This window comes from Mobula hypostoma, chromosome 4, assembly GCF_963921235.1.
Source record: "Mobula hypostoma chromosome 4, sMobHyp1.1, whole genome shotgun sequence".
Lineage (NCBI taxonomy): Eukaryota > Metazoa > Chordata > Chondrichthyes > Myliobatiformes > Myliobatidae > Mobula > Mobula hypostoma.
Genome location: NC_086100.1, coordinates 18,830,104 through 18,857,027, shown reverse-complemented (window position 1 = coordinate 18,857,027; position 26,924 = coordinate 18,830,104). Strand labels below are relative to the sequence as shown.

Below are 26,924 nucleotides of genomic sequence, written 5' to 3'. Positions count from 1 at the left end.
GATGCATCGGGATGACAGGCCATTCTGGCCCAATGAGCCCACACAACCCAATTACCCCCATGTGACCAATTAACATAGCAACCCATACCTCTTTGGAATGTGGGTGGAAACTAGAGCATCTGAAGGAAATCCACGCAGTCATGGGCAGAATGTACAAACTCCTTACAGATAGTGACAGAATTGAACCGGGTTCACTGGCGCTATAACAGTGTTACACCAACCATACGCTATCAGTAGCCACTTCCTCTACCTAATAAAGTAGCCACTGAATGTATGTTTGTAGTCTTCTGCTGCTGTAGCACATCCACTTTGAAGCTCACAGTTTTGTGTTCGGAGAAGCTCCCTGCACACCACTCTTATAACACGTGGTTATTTGAGTTACTGTTGCCTTCCTGTCAGCTTGGCCACTTTAGCCATTCTCCTCTGACCTCTCATTAAGAAGGCATATTCACCCACAGAGCTACTGCTGACTGGATGTTTTTTTGTTTTCCACACCATTTTCTGTAAACTCTAGACTAGAGAATGTTGTGTGTGAAAATGCAAGGAGATCAGCAGTTTGTGAGATACTCAAACCACCCTGTCTGGCACTAACAATCATTCCACAGTCAGTCACTTAGATCACATTTGTTCTCTATTCTAATGTTTGGTCTGAACCTCTTGAGAATGCCTGAATCCTTCTATGCATTGAGTTGCTGCTATGTGATTGATTTTTATACTCATCCCTTTGAATCACTGACTATTTCTGACAGAGTTTTAAATCTATGATTTATAAAGCAGACCCATGCAATACAGTTTTAAAGGAGAGGTAATTTTTTCAGAAAAGCAAGATTGAGTGAGAGATTGATAGGTTGAATATCAAGAGGCTGTTTCTTTGGGAGATTCTAGAACCAGAGGGTGTAACCTTGTGTTAAGAAATGGAGATGGGAAATTGCTTAAATCTTTGTAGTTATTCCAAATTACTGAAGGAAATTGTGGAGTCTTTGATTACTTTTATAAAGTCTTCTCTGGTGCCTGGTTGCTACAGAACTGGTGGAATGATAATGTCATATTATTGCTCAACAAAAAGGGTAAGCAAAGTATTTACAAACCAGTTAGTGTACTAGACAAATTATTGGCATTCATTCTAAGGGACAATATGAACTTTTGTTTAGGAAAGTTCGAATTAATCCACAGCAGTCAACAACACAACCTGAAACAACAACATTTCCTTCACCCTCACAAAACTGCTTGGCCTACTGAGTTTCTTCAGCAGACTGTTTGTTGCTACAGTCAACAAAGCTTTATTGGGGAGAGTGGCTGTCTGATAAAATTGAACTTGAGGTAATTAGGATTGATGTGGTTTAGTTGGAATTTAGTGAGGTTTTGGACAAGGCTGCTGATCACCAAAAAGTAAGGGCTTACAGGATCCAAAATTGGCTCAGTGGGAGGAAGCAAAAGGTCATAACTAACTTGTGACCAGTGGAGTTTCTCAAGTGCCCTTGTCTTCTGTAACAATAATGATTTTTAGACCTAAATCTAGCAGATAGAAAAGTTTGCAGATGATTCCAAATAACTCCTGCAAAGTGGCCGCTGAGTGTACGTTCGTGGTCTTCTGCTGTAGTCCATCCACTTCAGGGTTTGGCATGTGTATTCTGCACACCACTTTTATAACGTGTAGTTGTTTGAGTTATTGTTGCCTTCCTGTCAACTTGAACCAGTGTGGGCATTCTCCTCTGACCTCTCTCATTAACAAGGCATTTTCATGCACAGAACTGCCACAAACTGGATGGTTTTTTTTGTACTCAAATCATTTTCTGTAAACTCTAGAGACTGTTGTGTGTGAAAATTCCAGGAGATCAGTTTCTGAGATACTCAGACCACCCCATCTGAAACCAACAATTATTCAATGGTCAGAATCACTTAGATATATTAGGGTATTTAGAGGTCAAAGAAGAGGAAGTGTTAGGCTTTCTAATGGGTATTAAGGTGGATAAGTCCCCAGGACCTGATGGGATTTATCCCAGGTTATTGATGGAGATGAGATGCTGGGCCGTTGTGTCCTCTCTAGCCACAGGTGAGGTCGCAGAAGGCTGGTGAGTGGCTAATGTTGTACCCCTATTTAAGAAGGGAACACAGGAAAATCTTGGGAATTATAGACCGGTGAGTCTCATGTCGGTTGTGGAGAAAATTCTTAGGGATAGGATGTAACAGCATTTGGAAATCCATGGCTTAATTAGGGAAAGCCAGCATGGCTTTATGCGTGGCAGGCCATGCTTGACCAACTTGATTGTGTTTTTTGAAGTGACAAGAGAGAGTGACGAGGGTAGGGCAATGAATGTTGTCACTATAAATTTTAATAAGGCATTTGACAAAGTCCCTCAAGGGAAGCTAATCCAGAAGATTAAGATGCATGGAATCTGCAGCAAATTGTCTGTTTGGATTCAGAACTGGCTTGCCTGTAGAAGACAGGGTAGTGGTTGAAGTGAGCTGAAGGTTTGTAATTTGTGCAGTTCCGCAGGGATCAGCGCTGGGTCCTCTGCTGTTTGTATTGTATATAAATGATCTGGATGAGAATGTACATGGATGGGTTAGTAACTTTGATGATGATACCAAGATTGGTGGAGTTGTGGATACTGCAAACGGGCAACAAATACAGCGCAATATAGATCAGTTGGAGGAATAGGCTGAGAAATGGCAGGTGGAGTTTTACCCAGATAAATGTGAGGTGTTGCACCTCAGTAGGGCAAATTCAAGTAAGCATTGCACTGTTAAGGGCAAACAGAGAGATCTTGGGATAAAAGTTCATAGCTGCTTGCAAGTGGCTACACAGATCAATAAGGTGGTTAAGGAGGCTTATGGAATGCTTGCTTTTATTAGTCGAGGCTTTGAGTTCAAAGTCAAGAGGTTATGTTGCAACTTCATAAAACTCTGGTTAGGCCACATCTGGAGAATTGCATATATTTCTGGTTGCCCCACCATAGGAAGGATGTTGAGGCTTTGAAGGGGGTGCGGAAGAGGTTCACCAGGATGCTGCCTGGTTTAGAGGGCATGGGCTATCACGAGAGGCTGGATAAACTTGGGTTGTTTTATCCAGAGGGTTGGAGGCTGAGGGGAGATCTGATAGAGGTTCACAGGATTGTGAGAGGCGTAGACGGAGTGGACAGGATATCTGTTTCCCAAGATTGAAATGTCTAATAGCAGAGGATGTGGATTAGAGGTGAGAGGGGTAGGTTCAAGGGGGATGTGAGGGGTAAGATTTTTTAACTCAGAGTAATGGATACATAGAATGCACTGCCTGGTATGAGGCAAATACATCAGAGGCTCTTAAGGGATGTTTGGATAGGCATGTGGATGTAAAGAAGATGGAGTAGGTAGGAGGGATTACTGTTTGGGTGTTTTTGATTTGCTTTTTAGCTGGCTCAGCACAACATTTTGGGCCAAATGGCCTGCTCCTGTGCTGTACTCTTCTACGTTCTATAACATTTTTTCCATGTTCTGATGTTTGGTGTGAACAACAATTGAACCTCTTGAGCCTGTCTGCATTCTTTTATGCACTGAGTTCCTGCCATATGATTGGCTGATTAGATATTCGTGTTAACAAGCAGGTGCACTTAATAAAGTGACCACTGAGTGGAGGTGATTTGGTCAAAGGGAAAGTGACAGATTTCAGCAGTTTGTGGCAAAGGATTTGGGAAGATTCAACAAGGCATGGGTATGTACAAGAAGTGAGGAGATCATGTCGTGGAGGAAGAGAAAGTCCTTGAAGTGTCCACGGTTTGTTGGATTTAGCAGAAAAAATCAATCATGAGGTTTTCTTTATTGGCTGAGGCATAGAATATAAGAGCAGGGTAGTCATGGTAGAATGGTATATGCTATTAAGGTCATAGTTGTAAAGGTCTTGTCACCAATTTAAAGAGGAGTAACATACGAGGATAGGAAGACTGAAAATCTTTTGTGGCAAGGGATTAGACAGGCTAGGGTTGTTTACTTTGGAACGCAAGAGGCTGAGAGGGTACTTAAGTCATATAATCGGGAAACCTAGATAGTGTTAATGGGAAGGACACATTTTGCTGGTCAAAGGGGTAAAACAAAACAAGGGTATGGATTAGATTTGATTATAGAATGATCAGAAGGGATTGGAGGAAAATGTTTTTACCCAGTGGGTGCTGAATTAGAAACTGACTGTGTGAGGGGGTGGTAGAGATAGAACACTTCCATCACACCTAGACACTCTGGGCCTTGAACATACTTAATGTCAGCATTATGGCTGCATGAAGTAAGAATTCTACTCGTTCATTAATCCCGAGAGGAGCGGATGATCTTCACCTCAGACATAGAACATACAACATTACAGCATATACTTACAATGTTGTACTGACCCCTTTACTCTGAGAGCATGCCATCTAGTTCGACGTTCTCCAATGATGAAGTATCCCATCAGTGCCATGTCAAGAATCTTAACTGATAAGTCCCTCTTTCTTTTTAAATTCCAATGAGCCCATGCACAACTTGCTCAAGATTTCTTCATAAATCAAACACATTCATCACAGGAATCAGTCTAGTGAACCTTTTGTGACCTACCTCCAATGGATAGGATTATAATATGTCTATCCCAGGATCAATCCATACCTCAAGTGCTCTCTGTGTGGAGTTGACACCTTCTCCCTGTGACATCGTGGGTGTCCTCAAGGCACTGAAGTTTCCTGCCACATCCAAAGTCGTGCGGGTTGGTAGATTAATTGTCCAAGGTGAACTTCCCCGAGTGGCACAAGTTAATGAGAGTAAAACAATGGGATTGATATAGAATTAGTAAGTAAGCGTTGACAGTTGCTGAAGGGCCTGTCTCAGTGAATATCTCTCTTATTCCATTTAGTGTTTCAGATGCAGTTCCCATTTCTCTTTCCACATATGCTGAGCAATTCCAGTAGTTTTATTTCAGATTAAAACATAGGAGCAGAATTAGGCCATTCTGTCCATTGAGTCTGTTCCTATGTCTTAATCTGAAATAAAGTCCGTAGGTTGCCAGCTCCTACAGTTTTTTTTTAAGCTTTCCACTGTTCCATTTGGCTTCTTAATTTCTTGCTCTGTGAGCACATCCCGATCCATCTCTGCTACAAAACTGTACACACACTGTCCATCTGAATATTCAATTCAGCATCTGTTTGTTATTCTCACTGAAATGGATAACCTTGCATTCCTAATATCATACTACATTTGCTAAACCTTTACCTACTCCCTTTGTCTATGCATATTCCCTTTGTCGGTGCGTTACCTGCCCCAAAACCTGCTGTACCACATACATATGTAGCACAAACAAATTTGGCTGACATTAGGCACTGTGCTACTGTGCCACTACCTAGCAGCATGGTAGCCTAGCGGCTAGTGTAACACTTTATGGTACTAACAGTCAGGGTTCAACTCCTACTGCTGTTTGTAAGGAGTTTGTATGTTCTCCGAGTGACTGTGACCGGGGTTCCTCCGGTTTCCTCCCACATTCCTAATCCCACTTTAGAGTTGGTGAGTTGTGGACCTGCTATGTTGGTGCCAGAAGCATGCTGACAGTTACACATCCTTGGACTATGTTGGTCGTGAAACATTTCAACTCCTGCCCAAGAAGCGACTTAGATCCACTTCAGTTTGCCTACTGGAGCAACATGTCCACAACAGATGCCATCTCCTTGGCTCTCACTCAACCCTAGAACATCTGCACAGCAAAGATGCATACATCAGGATGCTTTTTATTGACTACCGCTCAGCATTCAATACAATCATCCCCTCAACACTAATCAGTACGCTCAAAGACCTTGGCCTCAATACCTCCTTGTGTCAGTTTCCTCACTTGCAGACCCCAGTCAGTTCAGATCGGCAACAATGTCTCCTCTATAATCTCCCCCAGCGCAGGTGTTCCACAATGCTGTGTGCTTAGCCCCCTGCTCTACTCGCTTTACACTTATGACTATGCAGCTAAGCACAGCTCCAATGCCATATTGAAGTTTGCTGAATATGTGACTGTCATAAGCCAATTCAAAAATGGGGATGAATCACATGAGGGAGATTGAAAATCTGGCTGAGTGGTGTGACAACATCAACCTCTTACTCAATGCCAGCAAGACCAAGGAGCTAAATGTTGACTTCAGGAGGAGGACACCAGCGGTCAATGAGCCAGTCCTCACTGCAGGACCAGCGGTGCTGCGGGTCAGCAGCGTTAAATTCCTTGGTGTAATCATTTCAAAGACCTGTCCTGGGCCCAGTACGTAAATACAATTACACAGAAAACTCGGCACTGTCTCTACTTCCTAAGGAGTTTGCGAAAATTCGGCATGACATCTAAAACTTTGACATACTTCTATAAATATGTGGTGTGACCATATTGACTGGTTGCCTCACAGCCTGGTATGGAAATGCCAGTGCCCTTGAACAGAAAATCTTACAAAAAGTAGTATGTGGCCCAGTCCCTCACGGGTAGAGCCCTACCCCTGCCCCACAATTGAGCACATATACACGAAACACTGTCACAGGAAAGCAGTATCCATCATGAATCTCAGATTTGTATATGGTGGTATACATGTACTTTGATAATACATTTACTTTGAACTTTGTTTCAATGTACATGTGACTAATAAAGCTGATCTTTAATCTTATATAAATTATTATATATTATGAAATGTTAGGATGACAGATCCCTGAGGCTAGCCTGTAATTTATAAGCATGATGACCTTATCCTGCTCCTGTGTTTTCGTTTGTTTATCCTTTCCCTTATCAATGCTGGTACATTATCCAAAATGCCATGAGCTCTAAAACATCGACTTTTCTTTTGTAATTTATTTTTATTGAAGATCATCAAACAAACATTTCCATAAGATGTATTTTAGATACTGTACATATATATCATATATCATATAGTCATATTTGTCACAAATTCCCACATAATATTTATCTGAGGTATACACTTATAGAAAGGAGAGGAAAGAAAGAACAATCAAAAGAAGAAAACGATGTACAAAGTAGGGAGTGATCTTTTTTTTACAACATATTCATTGACTTGTGAGAATAAAATCAGGCCTCTGAGGTGTTATGTAGTTAAACCATTTTTCCCAGTATGAATAAAATTGTTCCAACTTATGATTAACAGATTCTGTTATCTTCTCCATTTTGTAAATGTCCATTGTAATTTCCATCCGTACATTTGCAGTTGGGCTCTCCTGTGATAACCATTTCCTGGTAAGGGTCTTTTTACCAGCCATCAGCAGGATATTCATTAAATATTTATCTCTTTTAAACCATTCTTGAGGTATATACCCAAAATATATGGTCTTACTCTCTAAGGGTGTTTCACATTTAAAGATGTCTTGTAGGGCATTTTGTATCCCACTCCAACAGTCTTTGATAACGGGGCATTCCCAGAAAATATGATAACAGTTTGCATTTTGATTTCCACAATTTCTCCAGCAAACAGGGAGGTTACTATCATAGTGGAACTTCTGAGAGGGTGTAATAAAATACCTTATCAAGTTTTTCCACCTGAACTCCCTCCCTGAACTCCCTCCATTTCTGTGAACTGGTACACTTCCATTGATACCTCCATATTATTGTCCATTCTTCCTCATATTATTATCCCTCCTTCCTTCTCCCATTTTGTTTTAATGTATGAAGTCGAATGTGTTTTAAGATTTGATAAACCCTTATACACACTTGAAATGATTCTACTACCATTGTCTGAATTATATGCTTCTCTAAATAGCTCTATCAAACATGTACTTGCCTTGGTTACATTTTTAACAGTCCTATTAACCTACTGTTGCATCTGTAAATAGTCTTGTTTTGCTAATAAGTGTTTCTCTTTAAGCATTTCAATACTGAACAGTGTTCCTTCTTTCATTATATTGCAAATAGCTGTTATTCCTTTAGCTGTCCAATCCCACCCTGCCTCCACCTTCTTTACAGGGCTTCTGCCCCTTCCCTCTTCAGTCCTGACAAAGGGTTCCGGCCCGAAACGTCGACTCATCATTTCCACGGATGCTGCCTGATCTGCCGAGTTCCTCCAGCCTGTTGTGAGCAGCCCTTAAATCTAGCATCCAGTTTATTTGGCGTAAAATCCGAGTCATATACACACCATTTAAGAATTGCTCTCTCTAGTTTATATTTTATAATAGTTTTCCATATTTTAAGAGTCCATTTCACCCATGGGTTATCAATAGTATTTATGTAATTTTGTAGGTTGTTATTAGCCAAAATTGCCTGTATGGGGATGGAAAGTATCCTCTCCTCAATGTTTTTCCATTGAGCGTCGCATGATGGGTTGCACCAGCATATCACAGCTCTCAACTGTGCTGCAAAGTAATAATCTCTAAGAGAAGGTAGGCCCTATCCCCCCTTTTCCTTGGCTAATTGCAAAGTTTTGAGATGAACTCTAGGCCTTTTACCTTGCCATATATATCTTGATAGCATCTTGTTCCATTCATTGAATTGACTTTGGTTAATCTCTCTTGGTAGGGTCTGAAAGAGATATAGTAGTGTGGGCAGTATATTCAGTTTAATAGATTCATTCAATCCTTGAACTGAGACCAAGAAGAAGAATGAGGTTCCATCTTGTTATATCTTCCTTAATTTTTTATATATAGGCTGATAATTGCATTCTGATAATTTTGCCAAATCGTTTGGCGTAATGATGCCCAAATATTTGACAGACTGTGTTTGCCATGCCCAAGAATATTTACTTTCAATTTTTCTTGGTGGGCTCTAGTTATATGAAAGTAGTTGGGTTTTATCTATGTTGATCTTGTATCCTGATAGTTGGCCATATTGTTCAAAGGATTGCATCAATTTAGGTAAAGAGTATGTTGGTTGCCCTAGATAGATCAAAATATCATCTGCATAACAGGCCAATTTATGCTCTGTCCCTTTAATAGTAATTCCCCTGATATCTTCATTTTGTCTGATGTGTTGAGCTGATGGTTCCAGATACAATGCGAAGAGTAGCGGTGACCATGCACAACCCTGTCTCGTGCCCCTTTCTGGGGTAAATCTATTAGATAAATATCCATTGATTTTAATCCTGGCAGTAGGATTGTCATATAGTGCCTGTGTAGTTTTAATTGTCGTGTAGACCAAATCTATGTAAAACTCTGTAAAGAAAATTCCAATTAACTGAATCAAATGACTTTTCAGCGTCCACGCTTATCACTATTGCTTCAATTTCATTTTTTTTTATATGATCCATATGTGAAGTGTCCTTCGTATATTGTCTAGTGTTTGGCGTTGTTGTATAAAACCTGTCTGATCATTATGTATCAGTGTGGGTAGAAACTCTTCTAATCGTTTGGCCATGATGGAGGTAAATAATCTATAATCCACATTAAGAACAGATATTGGTCTAAATGACCCATATTCCATTTTATCCTTGCCTTCTTTCGGTATGGCTGAGATTATCGCCTCCTTCCAGCTGGGGGGCATTTACGTCTTTCTTAGAGCCCAGTTCAGTGTGGGGCGCAAAACTCTGTATGCCACTCTGCCGTATATCCCTCTGATCCTGGTGACTTGCTTAATTTAAGCCTACTAATTGCCGTTTTTAGTTCAGCTTCAGTTATATCCACAGTCATCTTTCTATTTTGTTCTTTGCTTAAAATGGGTAACTCTAAAGAATTCAGGAAGGTGTCAATCCGGGCTCTGCTTCCCCCTGGAGCTTTGAAATAGAGTTTTGTAAAACATTTCAAAAGCTTCTTGAATTTCACTTAGCTTATTTTTTTTATCACTTTTGTTCTTGGATCCCTAATTCTATGAATTGTATTTTCTGCTATTTTTTTTCAGTTTCCATGCCAGAATTTTCATAGATTTAGATCCACCTTCATAGTGTCTCTGTTTCAGAAACATTAACTTTTTACTAATTTCTTGTGTCACCATACTATTCATTTCATTCCTAATTTTTAAAATTTCCTCTAGTGTATCCTGTGCCAAACTCAATTTGTGTTTTTTGCTAGTTCCTTCAGCTTATTTTGTAATTCCTCTAATGTTTTATTCCTTATTTTTTTCTTATGTGAAGATAACGCTATAATTTTCCCTCTTAAGACAGCTTTCAGAGTATCCCAAAGAATGGGAGGTGAAACCTCTCCATTATCATTGAATTCTAAGTAAAGACCAATTTCTTTTTTAATTTGTTCCTTAAAATAGGAATCATTGAGTAGACTTGAATTTAGTTTCCAGATAGTATTCTTTGGTTGTAGGTCAAAATCAACAGATAAATGTATAGGTGCATGGTCACTTACATCTATTGCCCCAATTCCACAGGCGATTATTTTGTCTTTATCTTTTCCAAATGTTATGAAATAGCCTATTCTTGTACATACAGAATGGGGGGACAGAATAATGAGTGTAATCCCTTCTGTCGGGGAAAAGGTCGCTCCATATATCAATTAGACCAACATCCACAAAAAGAGTGTTAACTTTCTTATGTAAGGACTTTGTTTCATAAGTTTTTCCACTGGAAGAGTCTAACTTTGGTTGTAATTGTAAATTTAAGTCTCCCCCACATATCAAGAGACATTCTGTTTCCATTACCATAATATTAGTAATTTTCTGGAAGAAACTAATACCACTTCCTGGGGGTGTGTATATATTCAATAAAAGTAACTGGATTTCCGTCTATATTCCCCCTTACCAGAATATATCTGCCCTCCTTATCTCCCATTTCGAATACTTCAAAATTTAGCTTGTTTGTGATGTGAATAGCAACTCCTCTTCTATGTCCTGATTTATATGAGGAGAAAAACAAATTAGTGAAGCCCATTCTCTTTAATTTTAAAACATTGACTTTTCATGTGGCATGTTATCAAATGCCTTTTGGAAATGCAAGTACATTATATCGACTGCTTTGCCATTATCGGCCCATTTTGTTGCATTGTCGAAAACCTGGTTGAATTTGTCATTGTTTTGCTTTTCATAAAAGTACGTGTTGAACTTGCTTGATTGTGTTGTATTACTTCTCAAATGCTGGATTCCAATATCTTCCCAGTACATGCTCAATAACTTCCTGTTTTCTGTCTTCTTCCAATTCTGAATAGAGATGTTTTTGTAGAGATTCCAAATAGCATTGTATAAAGTGCATGCCATTTAATACAATTGTTTGTCAGTTCTCTTTCATTTCCTTTCCCAGCATATCACTGCAAATGTGTGGACCCGTGGCTAACGAGAACAAAGAAAACCTGTCCCGTCTGCAAACAGAAGGTGGTGGCATCTCAGGGAGAATCTGATTCGGACAGTGATGAGGTGGACAGCAGCCACGAAGAAAATGACGATGCCTCCGAGAACACTCCCCTGCTAAGGTCCTCACTCGCCTCCACCAGTGCTCACTCCTTTGGCACCATGACAGAATCCCAGTCCCACCCAGAAGCTGTGGAGTCCTCTGAATATGAGTACGATGATGAGGATGAAGGAGACAGCAGTGAAGCTGAGGATGGCATTAATGAAGAGACAGTAGTTCAGGTGCAACAGGCAAACCCTGAAGCCAGCACAGGAAAGAGAGGAGGAGCCAGAGAGCCATTTGCAGTAGTTTGATGATTGTTTTTAAATGCAAAATCTGCACATCCTTCAAAAACAATGTGTCAAAATTAAAAGTTGGGGAAATATTTCAGTTTGCTTTTCCACAGTTTAATGTATTGCAACTTCACAACATATATAAATGCAAACTTTCTAAGAATTAAAAAAAACCTTTCACAGGTTCTCACTGTGAGGCTTCTGGAGTGATATGCAGCTCTCATGTAATGCAGGGCTGCCAACCGCTAATTCTCGGTGACCTAATACAGATCAAAGCTGAGCAGTCTAATGTTTCCCCAGAGTCACTGCCGCCTGTTTTATCGTTACCGCGGTAACCTTGAAAAGTGTTGCATTGATCACAAAACTACCAGGTAGCTGGGTTGGACCAGTTACATAGATCGTATAGAGTGACTTCAACACTAAGTAAGCAACTTGTATACTAAGGTAGCTAAAGGTCTGGCTGATCCTTTGTTTAAAAAAAAGCTTTAATCATGTAATTTTCTCGGTTTCCTGTTATATATTCTGCTTTCAACCCAACAATCCAGGCAACTGTTTCAGATATACTGTATGTATTTGCCCCTGTCAGGTGCATTGCAGCAACTGAAATTCTCAGCTCTTTTTGGATTTGATTTTAAATTTCTGCGCCTGATTTCATTTACTATAGATCAATAAATTGTCACGTCATTAGGTAGAAAAGAACTGATTTTCTACTGAACACTCCCAATAAATGCTTTAGAAGTTGCCTCCAGTTTTATGTTAAGGTAATACTTGGAATTGCAGTATGTGAGGGAGTTTAGAACTTTAAGTATATTAAAGTAGAATTTTAATTTGAGCTGTTTGAACAAAGTTTGTGTAAATTACCTCGACAATTATATGTATGTACTATGTGCCAAGATGGTACATATATAAATCATCTTGAAAGCTAAGATTCTTAATAAAAATGTTATAATGAAAATAGTTTACACCTATTGTGATGATGATGCTGACTAGACTTGATTTTTGTGTGACTGCTCCTTGCAGTTGATCTCTGCAACTGAGAGGAGATGTCATATTATATGAAACGTAGAACAGTACCAGCCCATCGGCCCACAATGCAAGGACTCAGCCTGTCAAACAACATTTCAATATAGAACAGTACAGCACAGCGCAGGCCTTCAGCCCATGATGTGCTGACCTTTAAACCTACAACGTTAATCTAACCCTTCCCTCCCACATGGCCCTCCATTTTTCTAAGAATCCCTTAAATGTCCCTAATGTATCTGCCTCTATTACTACCAGCTCTGGTAGCACAGTCCACACACCCACCACTCCGTGTATAAACAAAAACCACCCTGACATCCCTCCCATACTTTCCTCCAAACACCTGAAAATTATGTCCTCTTGTTTTAGCTATTTGTGCCCTGGGAAAATGTCACTGGCTGTCTATCTCTGTCCCCTATCATCCTGTACAGCTCTACCAAGTCACCCCTCAGCCATATTTTGCTCAGCCTTTCATCATAAGACATGCTCTCTAATCCAGGCAGTATCCTGGCAGGTCTCCTCTGCATCCTCTCTAAAGCTTTCATATTCTTCCTATGAGACAACCAGAGCTGAACACAATATTCCAAGTGTGATCTAACCACACTTATAGATCTGCTTCATTACCTTGTGGCCCTCGAGCTTGATCTCCTGACTAATGGAAACCAACATACCATACACCTTCTTCACCACCCTATCAACTAATGTAGCAACTTTGAGAATCTATAGATGTGGCCCCAATATCCCTCTGTTCCTCCACATTGTTAAGAAACCTGCCATTAACCCTGTATTCTGTCTCTAGGTTCGATTTTCCAAAGCTTATCACTTCACTGAACTTCATCTGCATAGGAATCCTCCATATAAAAGTAGATTTGACCAAATGGAGTTTATCACTCTGTTACCTTAAGTAGGAAGATTAAGACAATCGATCTGTTGCTTTCATCTGCTTGAATCGTCTTTTGGAAGCAGGATGTAGGGGGTGGGGAAGAAACAAATTCAGAATGGATATGCTAAATTAATATGGTCCATTTTTATTAGGTAGGCAACATGGTTATTATGGGAATGATGCATCCTTTTGCACAATTAAGGACCTACAGCAGAAATATTTGGGTATTTGCTTCCAGAAGTGATTGAATTGGAATATAATCTTTGGGTGTACTTTATTCATTTGTTTTTTCTTAATGTTTTTAACAAATTATTGTCCTGTAATCTGTTGGAGCATAGTGCTATACAAAAAAAAGTAAAGCTTATATAAGTTTCATTGAAAATCATCTTCTAACTCCTCCCAAGACAGTAATACTTTGATTTTAATAGTGATACAATTTAAAGGTTTGCTTGCTTTCAGCTTCCTAGGTTTAAGCACAGCTGAACTTTGGATCAATTGAAAGTACACTTAAGCTTTAAGAAATGTTTTCTTGGCAACATTCCTGTGAACACTGGAACAACAGACAAATGTAATCAACTTTAGAAATGATTGGTTAGAATGATTGTTGAGAGTCTGAAAGTCACCATCTCAGCAGATCAATTATACATTTTGAAATGATTGCAAGGCCTCAGCAAATTAACATTGGTTCAATCAGATTGTAGTAGCTTCAAGTTTCCTTACCTCTGGATAAAAGGTGACAGTTTGTTTTAATATGTTCTGATACTTGTTAGCTGCTGTGATTTCATAAGGAGCATGTGTTGCTCGTTTTTGTCAATAATTCCTTTAGATAATTCTAATCTTTTACATACTTGTACAATATAACAGCGAATGTCTTTATTTCCAAAATTACTGGGTAATCTTTTCATTCCAAAACATGAGCTTTCTTCTCCATAAAGATCACATTAAGTTCTTGCAGCATTATCACAGGAGTATTCTTTTTTTAATATTAAAGATGTTCAAAACTACTTTTCTGTGGATAACGCAGATGCCCTCTGGTCCCCTATTTCTGAGGTGGATAGTAATGACAACAGGACTTTTATTCACGATCAACATATGTTGATCTGACTAGACATTACTATTTTCCTTTACCACAATGCAATATTACCCAAGTATAATATTTTTGAACTGACTGCCTTGTCTATTGAATTTTGGAATGAGTTACAAATAGCTCTAATGTTGTATATTCAATTCTGACTTAAGAATTTTTAAATATATCCCAATCAAAAAAAAATCTTGACACTTAATTTTAACCTGCATTTTAAAAATGTTAGTGATACTAATGCAATTACTAAGAGAATGTGTCTCAAATATCTGAATTCCTCTTTTCCATCCTTGCAGTTATCATACTTTATGGTTTATTTTTGGATGCATTATTTCCTTCTAACTTCTGAGATATACCCGTTTCGAAGGATACACGTAAAATATGATATTCATTTAGCTTCTATTCTTGATAGATGCTACACATGCACAATTTTTTTAAGAAAACTGCACTACAAAACTATTCTTTGATTTCTTTTCAACTGAGGCAATGTTATTGTAATCATTTCATAGAATAAAAGACATGTTTCCAAATGTTTGAGTTAATGGTGTGTTGAAATGCTTGTGTTTTTAGTTGAGTTGTGATGGTTTTACTTGTACGCACACACAGACATAGAGCCTAGTATCAATGATGGCATTCTTTGTCAAGTTCTAAGTTTATTTCTTTTACAGTTGCTGTGCTGATATTTATGTAACTTTGCCTTCACTGTAGAAAGAGTTCACTGAAATAGATACAAAACCGTGGTCATTATGAGTTCAAGATGGAGTGTATTGTCATTCAGCTATATACATGTTTACTGCCAAACATTCCTCTGAACCAAGTGCACAACATAATACACACAACAGTAATATTACCACAAATAAATTAACAAAAAATAAAATATATTCCAGAAGACTGATATTTAACATAAAGTGCATTTATGCCAAGTTAAAAAGTACACAGTGTAACACTCCTGGTGCTTCGACCTGGGTGGTGGCAGGGAGTTCAGTAGTCTCACGGTCTGGGGGAAGAAGCTGTTTCCCATCCTAACATTCCCTGGCCTAATGCTATGGTACCTCCTGCCTGGATAGGGGATCAAAGCGATTGTGGGACAAATGGGAAAGATCCTTGACAATACCGAGTAAATTCATTCTAATTAGCCTGTAGAAACAAGATTACATCAACACAATATTGGCTATTTGATATCAGATTGGTATGGTTAGCTTTCAGTTTCCAATTAAGTCAATTTAAATTGACCTGAAACATCAACTGTCTATTTCCTCCACAGATGCTGCTTGACCTACAGAGTTCATTCAGAGCGTTGGACATTTCTCCCAAAACCATTGCAAGTAGCATTGACACCATTTCATACCAAAATTAAATCTGTGAAATGCACACTATTAATTAGGAATCAAAATGCTTTCGCTAAAATCTGCCTTGTAAGATTATTTCTGTGATGTAAATAATAATACTGTACCATATCAAAGGTTGAAACATGACCTCAGAGTTCCCAGCTCTAACCCAGGGTAGAAAAGTTACTTTCATTTCAGCTTTTGCCTTTGGAGGTCTCCCAAGAGTTTGAGGAAAAGAATGAAACCTGGTTTTTATTTAATGATTGAGAATGGTGTCAAAAGGATGTTTATTTTCAATATTCTCCCCACCCTGTCACCAGTATATTCATCATAAAATCATTTCAAGAGCACAGCTTCAGTCTATCACAGTGCTGTGTGTGACAAGCCATGCACCATTTTTATTTCACAGTACAAGTTTGATAATACTACTCTAGCTCTATCTTTTTCAATGTAATAGTAATGAAATTAATTCATCAGCTTTCACTGAACAAATTAGGAGTTTCGGCTTTTTGGAAGACAAAGTAACAAGCAATTTAAAATAACTAAGAATCCCTATATGGAAAGAATACACACCCATAAGACCTTCAAACAGATGAGCAGAATAAGGTCATATGGCCCATCATTAACCCTTTCACTCCTGGGATCTTTCTTGTGAACCATATTACTAAGAAACCATATTACTAATCACTAAGAAACTGGAATAATTTGAATATGCCATGCTAAAAGATTCATGGAGACGTACCACACGGAAATGGACCCTTTGGCCCAACTTGTCCTTGCCCAACAGAATGCTCATCAAAGTGAATTCCAAATACCTGGATTTGGCAGATATTCCTCTGAAGTTTAGGGGTTCCCAACCTTTTTCATGGCATGGACCCTTACAATTAATCAAAGAGTTTGTGGCCCTCAGGTTGGGAACCCCTGCAAGTCTAATCTTTCCAATCTATGTACCTATATAAATGTCTGTTGACTGCTGTAATTTTACCCAACTGTTTATCATTTCCTCCAGCAGGTTGTTTTCCTTCTACTCACCACCCCTCTCTGTGAGAAACCTGCCCCTCAGATCCCCTTTAAATCTTTCCACTCTCACCTTAAACCTGTGCCCTCCAGCTTTAGAATCCCTCAACCTTTATGCCCTTCAGAATTTTATAAACCTCAATAAGGACACTGTTCTCTTTATTATATATCATGGTGTCATCTGCAGACTTGCTAATCATACCACCTACATTCTCATCCAAGTTATTAATATACAAAGCGTGCATGGTGCCAATCCAGCACCAGTTCCGGGTGTACCACAATGATTACAGATCTCCAATCTGGAAGCAACACTCCACTGCCATCTTGTCTCCTCCACCAAGCCAATTACCTATCCAGTTTACTATCTCACCCTGGGTGCCATGTCCTCTCCCTTCTTCACAAGACCTTGTCAAAAGGCTTGCTAAAGTTCATGTCAACTTCCACCTCCCTTCTTGCATCGATCCACTTGGTTGTCTTGAAGAGCTAAATATCTGGGGGGATTTTCAGAATGTTGCAATATGCAGGATTCCAAGAAGTTTCTGCAAAACTTCCTAGAATTACTGTCAAGCTACGCAACTGGCATTCACTTTGGAAATAGGAAGTAGGCAGGAAGCACTGACCCAATAACTTGGGACTCTGCACTAATAATCTGGAGCCATGAGTTTAATCTCATCATGACAGAGGAATTCAGATGGTTAATTAAGTCATCTTGAATAAATCATTTGGAATAAAAACTTGCTATCACCAAGTGACTTAACTATTAGATTGCTGTAAACCCACCTGATGTATTAATGACCCTTACAGAACAGAATCAACATATTACCTGCTTTGAGTTGATCAGGAGATTGATTATTGTACCAGATTCCACATCTGCAGTTTGTCTCTCCAAAATCTACCCAGTACTTGCTTGGGCCTCTGTGACTTGTCATCAACGCAGACTCCAAAACCCTTGGAGCATAATTGCATCAGATCAAAGTCTGGCTGAGAAACCTCCTGCTGATCATCACCTTTAATTAGGTGATAAATCAATCTGTAATACAATGCTTAGGAAAAAGTATTTGAAGTAACTAGGACACAGAATGTACATTTCGGTGAAAGGTAGCACCACCACCAAATCGGATGTAGTTGCCGGACAATAAACTGCACAAAATTGTGTATTCTGTTCCTGCTTTCCCTTGTACTACATTGCTTTATCATTGTCACGTACCCTGGGGTACAGTGAAAAAACTTGCATACCATTTATACAGACCAATCCATTACAACAGTGCACGGCGGTAGAACAAGGTAAAACAGTAACAAATTATAAAAAGTATTACAGTTGAAGTGTGGTGCAGGTGGTCAATAAGGTACAAGGTCATAACAGGGTCAAGAGTATTTTTTATACATTTACAGGATGCGGGCATTGCCAACTAAACCAGCATTTATTGCCCATCCCTAGTTGCCCTTGAGAAGGTGGTGATGAGCTGTCTTCTTGAACCGCTGAGGTCCCTGAGGTGTAGGTAGACCCACAGTGCTGTTAGGGAGGGAATTCCATGATTTTGACCCAGTGACAATGAAGGAGCAACGATATGTTTCCAAGTCAGGATGGTGAGTGTCTTGAGGGGGATTTCCAAGTGGTGATGAACCCAGCTATCTGCTGTTCTCATCCTTCTAGCTGGTACTGGTCATGGGTCTGGAAGGTGCTGCCTTAGTAACTTTGGTGTGTTGTTGCAGTGCATCTTGTAGATAGTACACAATGCTGCAACTATTCATTGATGGTGGAGGGATTGGGTGCTTGTGGAAGGTGTGCCAATCAAGTGGGCTATCTTCTACTGGATGGTGTCAAGTTTTGCTGAGTGTTGATGGAGCTGCACTCATCCAGGTGAGTGGCGAGTATTCCACTACACTCCTAACCTGAGCCTTGTAGATGGTGGACAGGCTTTGGGGAGTTAGGTGGTGAGTTACATGCCACAGGATTCCTAGCCTTTGACCTGCTCTGGTAGCCATGGTACTTATTTGGCTAGACCAGTTCATCTTATTGCACTAGGGAACCAATCAAATAGTCTTATACCCAGGCTTTGAGCCGGGTGGTACATACATAGAAAACATAGAAAATAGGTGCAGGAGTAGGCCATTCGGCCCTTCGAGCCTGCACCGCCATTCAGTATGATCATGGCTGATCAACCAGCTCAGAACCCTGTACCAGCCTTCCCTCCATACACCCTGATCCCTTTAGCCACAAGGGCCATATCTAACTCCCTCTTAGATATAGCCAATGAACTGGCCTCAACTGTTTCCTGTGGCAGAGAATTCCACAGATTCGCCACTCTCTGTGTGAAGAAGTTTTTCCTAATCTCAATCCTAAAAGGCTTTCCCTCTATCCTCAAACTGTGACCCCTCGTTCTGGACTTCTCCAACATCGGGAACAATCTTCCTACATCTAGCCTGCCCAATCCCTTTAGGATTTGATATGTTTCAATAAGATCCACCCTCAGTCTTCTAAATTCCAACGTGTATAAGCCTAGTCGATCCAGCCTTTCATCATATGAAAGTCCTGCCATCCCAGGAATCAATCTGGTGAACCTTCTTTGTACTCCCTCTATGGCAAGGATGTCTTTCCTCAGATTAGGGGACCAAAACTGCACACAATACTCCAGGTCTGGTCTCACCAAGGCCTCGTACAACTGCAGTAGTACCTCCCTGCTCCTGTACTCGAATCCTCTTGCTATGAATGCCAGCATACCATTCGCCTTTTTCACCGCTTGCTGTACCTGCATGCCAACTTTCAATGGCTGGTGTATAATGACACCCAGGTCTCGTTGCACCTCCCCTTTTCCTAATTGGCCACCATTCAGATAATAATCTGTTTTCCTGTTTTTGCCACCAAAGTGGATAACCTCACATTTATCCATATTAAATTGCATCTGCCACGAATTTGCCCACTCACCTAACCTATCCAAGTCACCCTGCATCCTCTTAGCATCCTCCTCACAGCAAACACTGCCGCCCAGCTTCGTATCATCCGCAAACTTGGAGATGGTGCATTTAATTCCCTCATCTAAGTCATTAATATATATTGTAAACAACTGGGATCCCAGCACTGAGTCTTGCGGTACCCCACTCGTCACTGCCTGCCATTCTGAAAAGGTCCCGTTTATTCCCACTCTTTGCTTCCTGTCTGCCAACCAATTCTCTATCCACATCAATACCTTACCCCCAATACCGTGTGCTTTAAGTTTGCACACTAATCTCCTGTGTGGGACCTTGTCAAAAGCATTTTGAAAATCCAAATATACCACATCCACTGGTTCTCCCCTATCCACTCTACTAGTTACATCCTCAAAAAATTCTATGAGATTCGTCAGACATGATTTTCCTTTCACAGATCCATGCTGACTTTGTCCGATGATTTCACTGCTTTCCAAATGTGCTGTTATCACATCTTTGATAACTGACTCTAGCATTTTCCCCACCACCGATATCAGGCTAACCGGTCTATAATTCCCCGGTTACTCTCTCCCTCCTTTTTTAAAAAGTGGGGTTACATTAGCCACCCTCCAATCCTCAGGAACTAGTCCAGAATCTAAAGAATTTTGAAAAATTATCACTAATGCATCCACTATTTCTTGGGCTACTTCCTTAAGCACTTTGGGATGCAGACCATCCGGCCCTGGGGATTTATCTGCCTTTAATCCCTTCAATTTACCTAACACCACTTCCCTACTAACATGTATTTCCCTCAGTTCCTCCATCTCACTGGACCCTCTGTCCCCTACTATCTCTGGAAGATTATTTATGTCCTCCTTAGTGAAGACAGAACCAAAGTAGTTATTCAATTGGTCTGCCATGTCCTTGCTCCCCATGATCAATTCACCTGTTTCTGTCTGTAGGGGACCTACATTTGTCTTAACCAATCTTTTTCTTTTCACATATCTATAAAAGCTTTTACAGTCAGTTTTTATGTTTCCTGCCAGTTTTCTCTCATAACCTTTTTTCCTTTTCCTAATTTAGCCCTTTGTCCTCCTCTGCTGGACTCTGAATTTCTCCCAGTCCTCAGGTGAGTCACTTTTTCTGACTAATTTGTATGCTTCTTCTTTGGAATTGATACTATCCCTAATTTATCTTGTCAGCCACGGGTGCACTACCTTCCTTGATTTATTCTTTTGCCAAACTGGGATGAACAATTGTTGTAGTTCATCCATGCAACCTTTAAATGCTTGCCATTGCATATCCACCGTCAATCCTTTAAGTGTCATTTGCCAGTCTATCTTAGCTAATTCACGTCTCATACCTTCAAAGTTACCCTTCTTTAAGTTCAGAACCTTTGTTTCTGAATTAACTATGTCACTCTCCATCTTAATAAAGAATTCCACCATATTATGGTCACTCTTACCCAAGGGGCCTCTCACGACAACATTGCTAATTAACCCTTCCTCATTGCTCAATACCCAGTCTAGAATAGCCTGCTCTCTAGTTGGTTCCTCGACATGTTGGTTCAAAAAACCATCCCGCATACATTCCAAGAAATCCTCTTCCTCAGCACCCTTAGCAATTTGGTTCACCCAATCTATATGTAGATTGAAGTCACCCATTATAACTGCTGTTCCTTTATTGCACACATTTCTAATTTCCTGTTTAATACCATCCCTAACCTCACTACTACTGTTAGGTGGCCTGTACACAACTCCCACCAGCGTTTTCTGCCCCTTAGTGTTACACAGCTCTACCCATATCGATTACACATCCTCCCGGCTAATGTCCTTCCTTTCTATTGCGTTACTCTCCTCTCTAACCAGCAATGCTACCCCACCTCCTTTTCTTTCATGTCTATCCCTCCTGAATATTGAATATCCCTGAATGTTGAGCTCCTATCCCTGGTCACCCTGGAGCCATGTCTCTGTGATCCCAACTATATCATATTCATTAATAACAATCTGCACTTTTAATTCATCCACCTTGTTACGAATGCTCCTTGCATTGATACACAAAACATTCAGGCTCGCTTTTACAACACTCTTAGCCGTTATACAATTATGTTGAAAAGTGGCTCTTTTTGATTTTTACCCTGGATTTGCTGGCCTGCCACTTTTACTTTTCACCTTACTACTTTTTGCTTCTACCCTCATTTTACATCCCTCTGTCTCTCTGCACTGGTTCCCAGCCCCCTGTTGTGAACTAACCTCCTCTCTCCTAGTCTCTTTAATTTGATTCCCACCCCCCAACCATTCTAGTTTAAAGTCACCTCAGTAGCCCTCGCAAATCTCGCCTGCCAGGATATTGGTCCCCCTAGGATTCAAGTGTAACAGGTCATACCTGCGCCAAAAGTGGTCCCAATGATCCAAAAACTTGAATCCCTGCCCCCTGCTCCGATCCCTCAGCCACGCATTTATCCTCCACCTCATCGCATTCCTACTCTCACTGCCGCGTAGCACAGGCAGTAATCCCGAGATTACTACCTTTGCAGTTCTTTTTCTCAACTCCCTTCCTAACTCCCTATATTCTCCTTTCAGGACCTCTTTCCTTTTCCTACCTATGTCATTGGTACCTATATGTACCACGACCTCTGGCCCCTCACCCTCCCACTTCAGGATATCTTGGACGCGATCAGAAATATCCCGGACCCTGGCACCAGGGAGGCAAACTACCATCCGGGTCTCTGGACTGCGTCCACAGAATCGCCTATCTGACCCCCTTACTATCGAGTCCCCTATTACAACTGCCCTCCTCTTCCTTTCCCTACCCTTCTGACCTACAGGGCCAGACTCTGTGCCAGAGGCACGGCCACTGTCGCTTCCCCCGGGTAAGCTGTTCCCCCCAACAGTACTCAAACAGGAGTACCTATTGTACAGGGGCACAGCCACCAGAGTACCCTCTATTACCTGACTCTTCCCCTTCCCCCTCCTAACCGTGACCCACTTGTCTGCCTCCCGTGGCCCCAGTGTGACCACCTGCCTGTAACTCCTCTCTATCAACTCCTCACTCTCCCTGACCAGACGAAGGTCATCGAGCTGCAGCTCCAGTTCCGTAACGCGGTCCCGTAGGAGCTGCATCTCGATGCACTTGGCGCAGATGTGGACGTCCGGGAGGCTTGGAGACTCCACAACCTCCCACATCCGGCACCAAGAGCAACAAATTGCCCTCACACTCATACTGCCCCTCTCCTCAAATAACAACAAAAAATGAATACCAAACCTTCCTCGCCTCGCCTGTTTCCGCCTAAGCCTGTTGAGCCGAAGCCCTTAAGCCTTCACTCTGCTCCCAGCTCACTCCGCAGCCCGCAAACTACGCTGCCCGCTGTATGAGGCTCTGTTCCTTTTAAATCTTCCGCGCTTCACTGCCTGACGTCACACGCCTGCGCAATCCCGCCTCTCTGAACGCCAATGGAAAAAAACCCGAAAAATTCAAAAATGGCTTCCTGTGCACTCCCGCTCCGATTCTTAGACTTCCTTCTTCGAATACCATCAGGCTCTTGCGTCTTCTCAATGACAGGGGAGAAGAGAGAATGTCTGGTGTGAGGGGTCTTTGATTACACTGCCTGATTTACCCAGGCAGCGATAAGCTTATGCAGCATTTATAGAAGGAATGGTGGTTTCCAGAATAGACTGAACTGTGCCCACCACTCTCTGCAGCTTCTTGCAATCACAGAAAGAGGCTCTTTAGCCCAACTGGTCCATGCTGGCCTCAGCATTGTCCTTGCTAATCCTAGCTGCCTGTGCTCAACCTTTAAGCCTCTAAGCCCATCCCCTTCATGTGCCCATCCAAAGGCCTCAAGTATTGCAATTGCACCCACCGTGACCACTTCTGGCAGCTCATTCCAGGGACTCACTAACTTCTGAGTAAAGTAATCACCTCAGGTCTTTTAAATCTCTCCTCTCTATCTTGTACCTGCCCTTTAATTTTAAAATCTTCAAACCTGGGGGAAACACTATGACCATTCATCTTATCCGTACTCCTTATTCTCTTGTGCTGCAGAGAATAAAGATCCAATGTGCCTACACTTTACTCAGGCACTCTAGTCCAAGCAGCATCCACATAAATATCTAATGCACCCTCTCCAGCTTTCCTATAACATGTATGGTATAGGTCACTCCAAGTGCAACCTCACCAACAACTTAAATAACTTCACCATAGTGTCCATAAAACATAGGAGCAGAATTAGGCCATTTGGCAAATCAAGTCTGCTCTGCCATTCAATCATGGCTGTTCCTTTTTCCCCACCTCAGCCCTACTCCCTGTAACCTTTATGCCATGTCCAATCAAGAACCTATCAATCCCTGCCTAATACACTTAACAACCTGGCCTCCACAGCTGCCCGTAGTAACAAATACTACAAATTCACCATCCTCATGCAAAAGAAATTTCTCCACATCTGCTTGAATAGTCAACCCTCTATCCTGAGGCTGTGCCCTCTTGTCCTAGACTCCTCCACCAACATTCGAAATGTTTCAATGAGATCCCACCTTCATCCTTCTAAATTCCAGCATTAGATATTTACAGCAAGTACAGACCCAGAGCTATCAAGTATTCCACGTATGATAACCATCTTACTTCCAGAACCATCCTTGCAAACCTCCTCTGAACCCCCTCAATGCCAGCACATCTTAGAAGAGGAGCCCAGAATGGTTCACAATACTCAAGGTGTGGCCTCACCAGAGCCCTATAAAGCCTCAGCATGACATCCCATATTCTAGACCTCTTGAAATGAATGCTAACATAGCATTTCCTTTCCTCACCGCCGACTCAGTCTGTAGGGTTAAATAGTCTGCACATTTATTCCTACTACCAAAGTGCATGACCATGCATTTTCCAACATTGTATTTCATTTGCCACTTCCTTGCCCATTCTCATAATCTAAGGCTTTCTGTAGCCTACCTGTTTCAACACTACCTGCCCCTCCACCAATCTTTGTATCATCTGCAAACTTGGCAACAAAGTCATCTAATCATCATCTAAATCATTGATATACAGCATAAAAAGAAGCGGTCCCAACACTGACCCCTACAGAACACCACTTGTCACTGGTAGCCAACCAGAAAAGGATCCTTTTATTCCCACTTGCTGCCTCCTACCAATCAGCCAAAGCTCTAACCATGCCAGCAACTTTCCTGCAATACCATGGGCTCTTAACCTGGTAAGCAGTCTTGTGTGTGGCACCTTGTCAAAGGCCTTCTGAAAGTCCAAATATACAATATCCACTGCATCCCCCTTACCTAGTCTACATGTAATCTCCTCAAAAAATTTAAAAACAGGTTCATCATCCAAGATTTTCCTTTAAAGAAACCATGCTGACTTTATCCTATCTTGTCCTGTGTCACTAAATGCTCCATAACCTCATCCTTAACAATTGGCTCCAGCATCTTCCCAACAACGGAGGTCAGGCTAACTGGTCTGTAATTTCCATTTTGCTGCCTTCCTCCTTTCTTAGAGTGGAGTGACCTTTGCAATTTTTCAGTCCTCTGGCACCAAGCCAAATTCTAATTTTTTTTGAAAGATCATTAGTAATGCCTCCACAATCTCTACCACTACCTCTTTCAGAACCCTAGGGTGCAGTTCAGCTGGTCAGGGTGACTTACACCCTCAGTCTTTCAGCTTTTTGAGCACCTTCTCCCTTGTAATAGTAACTGCACTCATTTCTCTTCCCTCACACCTTTCAGCATCTGGCACACTGTTAGTGTTTTCCACAGTGAAGACTGATGTAAAATACTCATTTAGTTCAGCTGCCTTGTCCCCCCATTATTATTTCTCAGGTCTCATTTACCAGTGATCCTATATCGACTGTCATCTTATTTTTAAAAAACACACTTGAAAAAGCTTTTACTATCCACTTTGATATTCTTTGCTCGCTTGCTTTCATATTTAATCTTTCCCTCCTAATGATCCTTTTAGTTGCTCTCTGTAGGGTTTAAAAAGCTTCCAAATCCTCTATCTTCCTGCTAATTTTTGCTTTATTGTATGCCCTCATTCGTGTTTTTACATTAGCCTTGACTTCTCTTGTCAGCCACGATTGTACTATTTTGCCATTTGCTGCTCTGCCGTCATCCCTGCCAACATCTCCTTCCAATTTACTTTGGCCACTCAAACCACTATAATTTCTTTTACACCACTGAAATACTGCTATGTTCGACTTTACTTTCTCCCCATCAAATTTCAAGTTTAATTCAATCATATTGTGATCATTGCTTAAGGGTTCTTTCACCCTAAGCTCCCTAATCATCTCTGGTTCATTACATAACACCCAATCCAGTATAGCTGATCTTCTAGTAGGCTCAACTACAAACTACTCTACAAAGCCATCTTGTAGGCATACAACAAACTCACTCTCTTGAAACCTATTACCAACCTGATTTTCCCCAATCCACCTGCATGTTGCAATCTCCCATGACTATCATAACATTGTTCTTTTCACACCTTTTCTTTTTCTATAGATTTTGTAATCTATGGTCCACATCCTGGCTACTGTTGGGAGGCCTGTATATAACTGTCATTGGGCTCCTTTAACACTTGAAGTTCCTTAACTCAACCAAGGAGTCAATATCTTCTGATCCCATGTCATATCTTCCTACTGATTTGATGCCATTTTTACCAGCAGAACCACACCACCCATCTCTGCCTATCGCTGTGATACATGTAACCTCGATTTTCAGGTCCCAACTACAACAATCTCATCTACCTTATTTCTTGTACTCTGTGCATTTAAGATATAACATAGCGTACTGACTTAGCTACCCTTTTTGATTCTGCATCCCTAATGCACTGATACACTGCTGCCTGCAACTTTGTCCTGTCATCTGCCTGCCCTTCCCGAGTCTGATACTCACACTGCTGCCTGCAACTTTGTCCTGTCATCTGCTTGCCTGTCCTGAGTCTGACAGCATACTTAGCTTTTTTTTAAACCATCCATCCTAAGTCCCTTCACTCCGGTTCCCATGCCCCTGCCAAATTATAAACCCTCCCCAAAAGCTCTAACAAACCTGCCTGCGAGAATATTGGTCCCCCTCGGGTTCAGGTGCAACAGATCATACCTCCCCCGAAGAGATCTCAATGATTCAAGAACCTGAAGCCCTGCCTCATGCACTAGCTTCTCAGCCATGTACTAATCTGCCAAAT

General features: G+C 41.0%; 1 protein-coding gene across 2 annotated transcripts in view; it reads left to right on the top strand.

The window, feature by feature from the left end:
• rnf13 (ring finger protein 13) overlaps positions 1 to 12,466 on the top strand; it is a 273,999-nt gene extending 261,533 nt beyond the window's left edge. For both annotated transcript variants that reach the window (XM_063045368.1, XM_063045369.1), the window contains one exon: positions 11,130 to 12,466. In XM_063045368.1, the coding sequence (XP_062901438.1) occupies positions 11,130 to 11,530 (401 nt within the window). In that variant the 3' untranslated portion in view covers positions 11,531 to 12,466. The remainder of the gene's footprint in view (positions 1 to 11,129) is intronic.
• Positions 12,467 to 26,924: the final 14,458 nt, after the last annotated feature.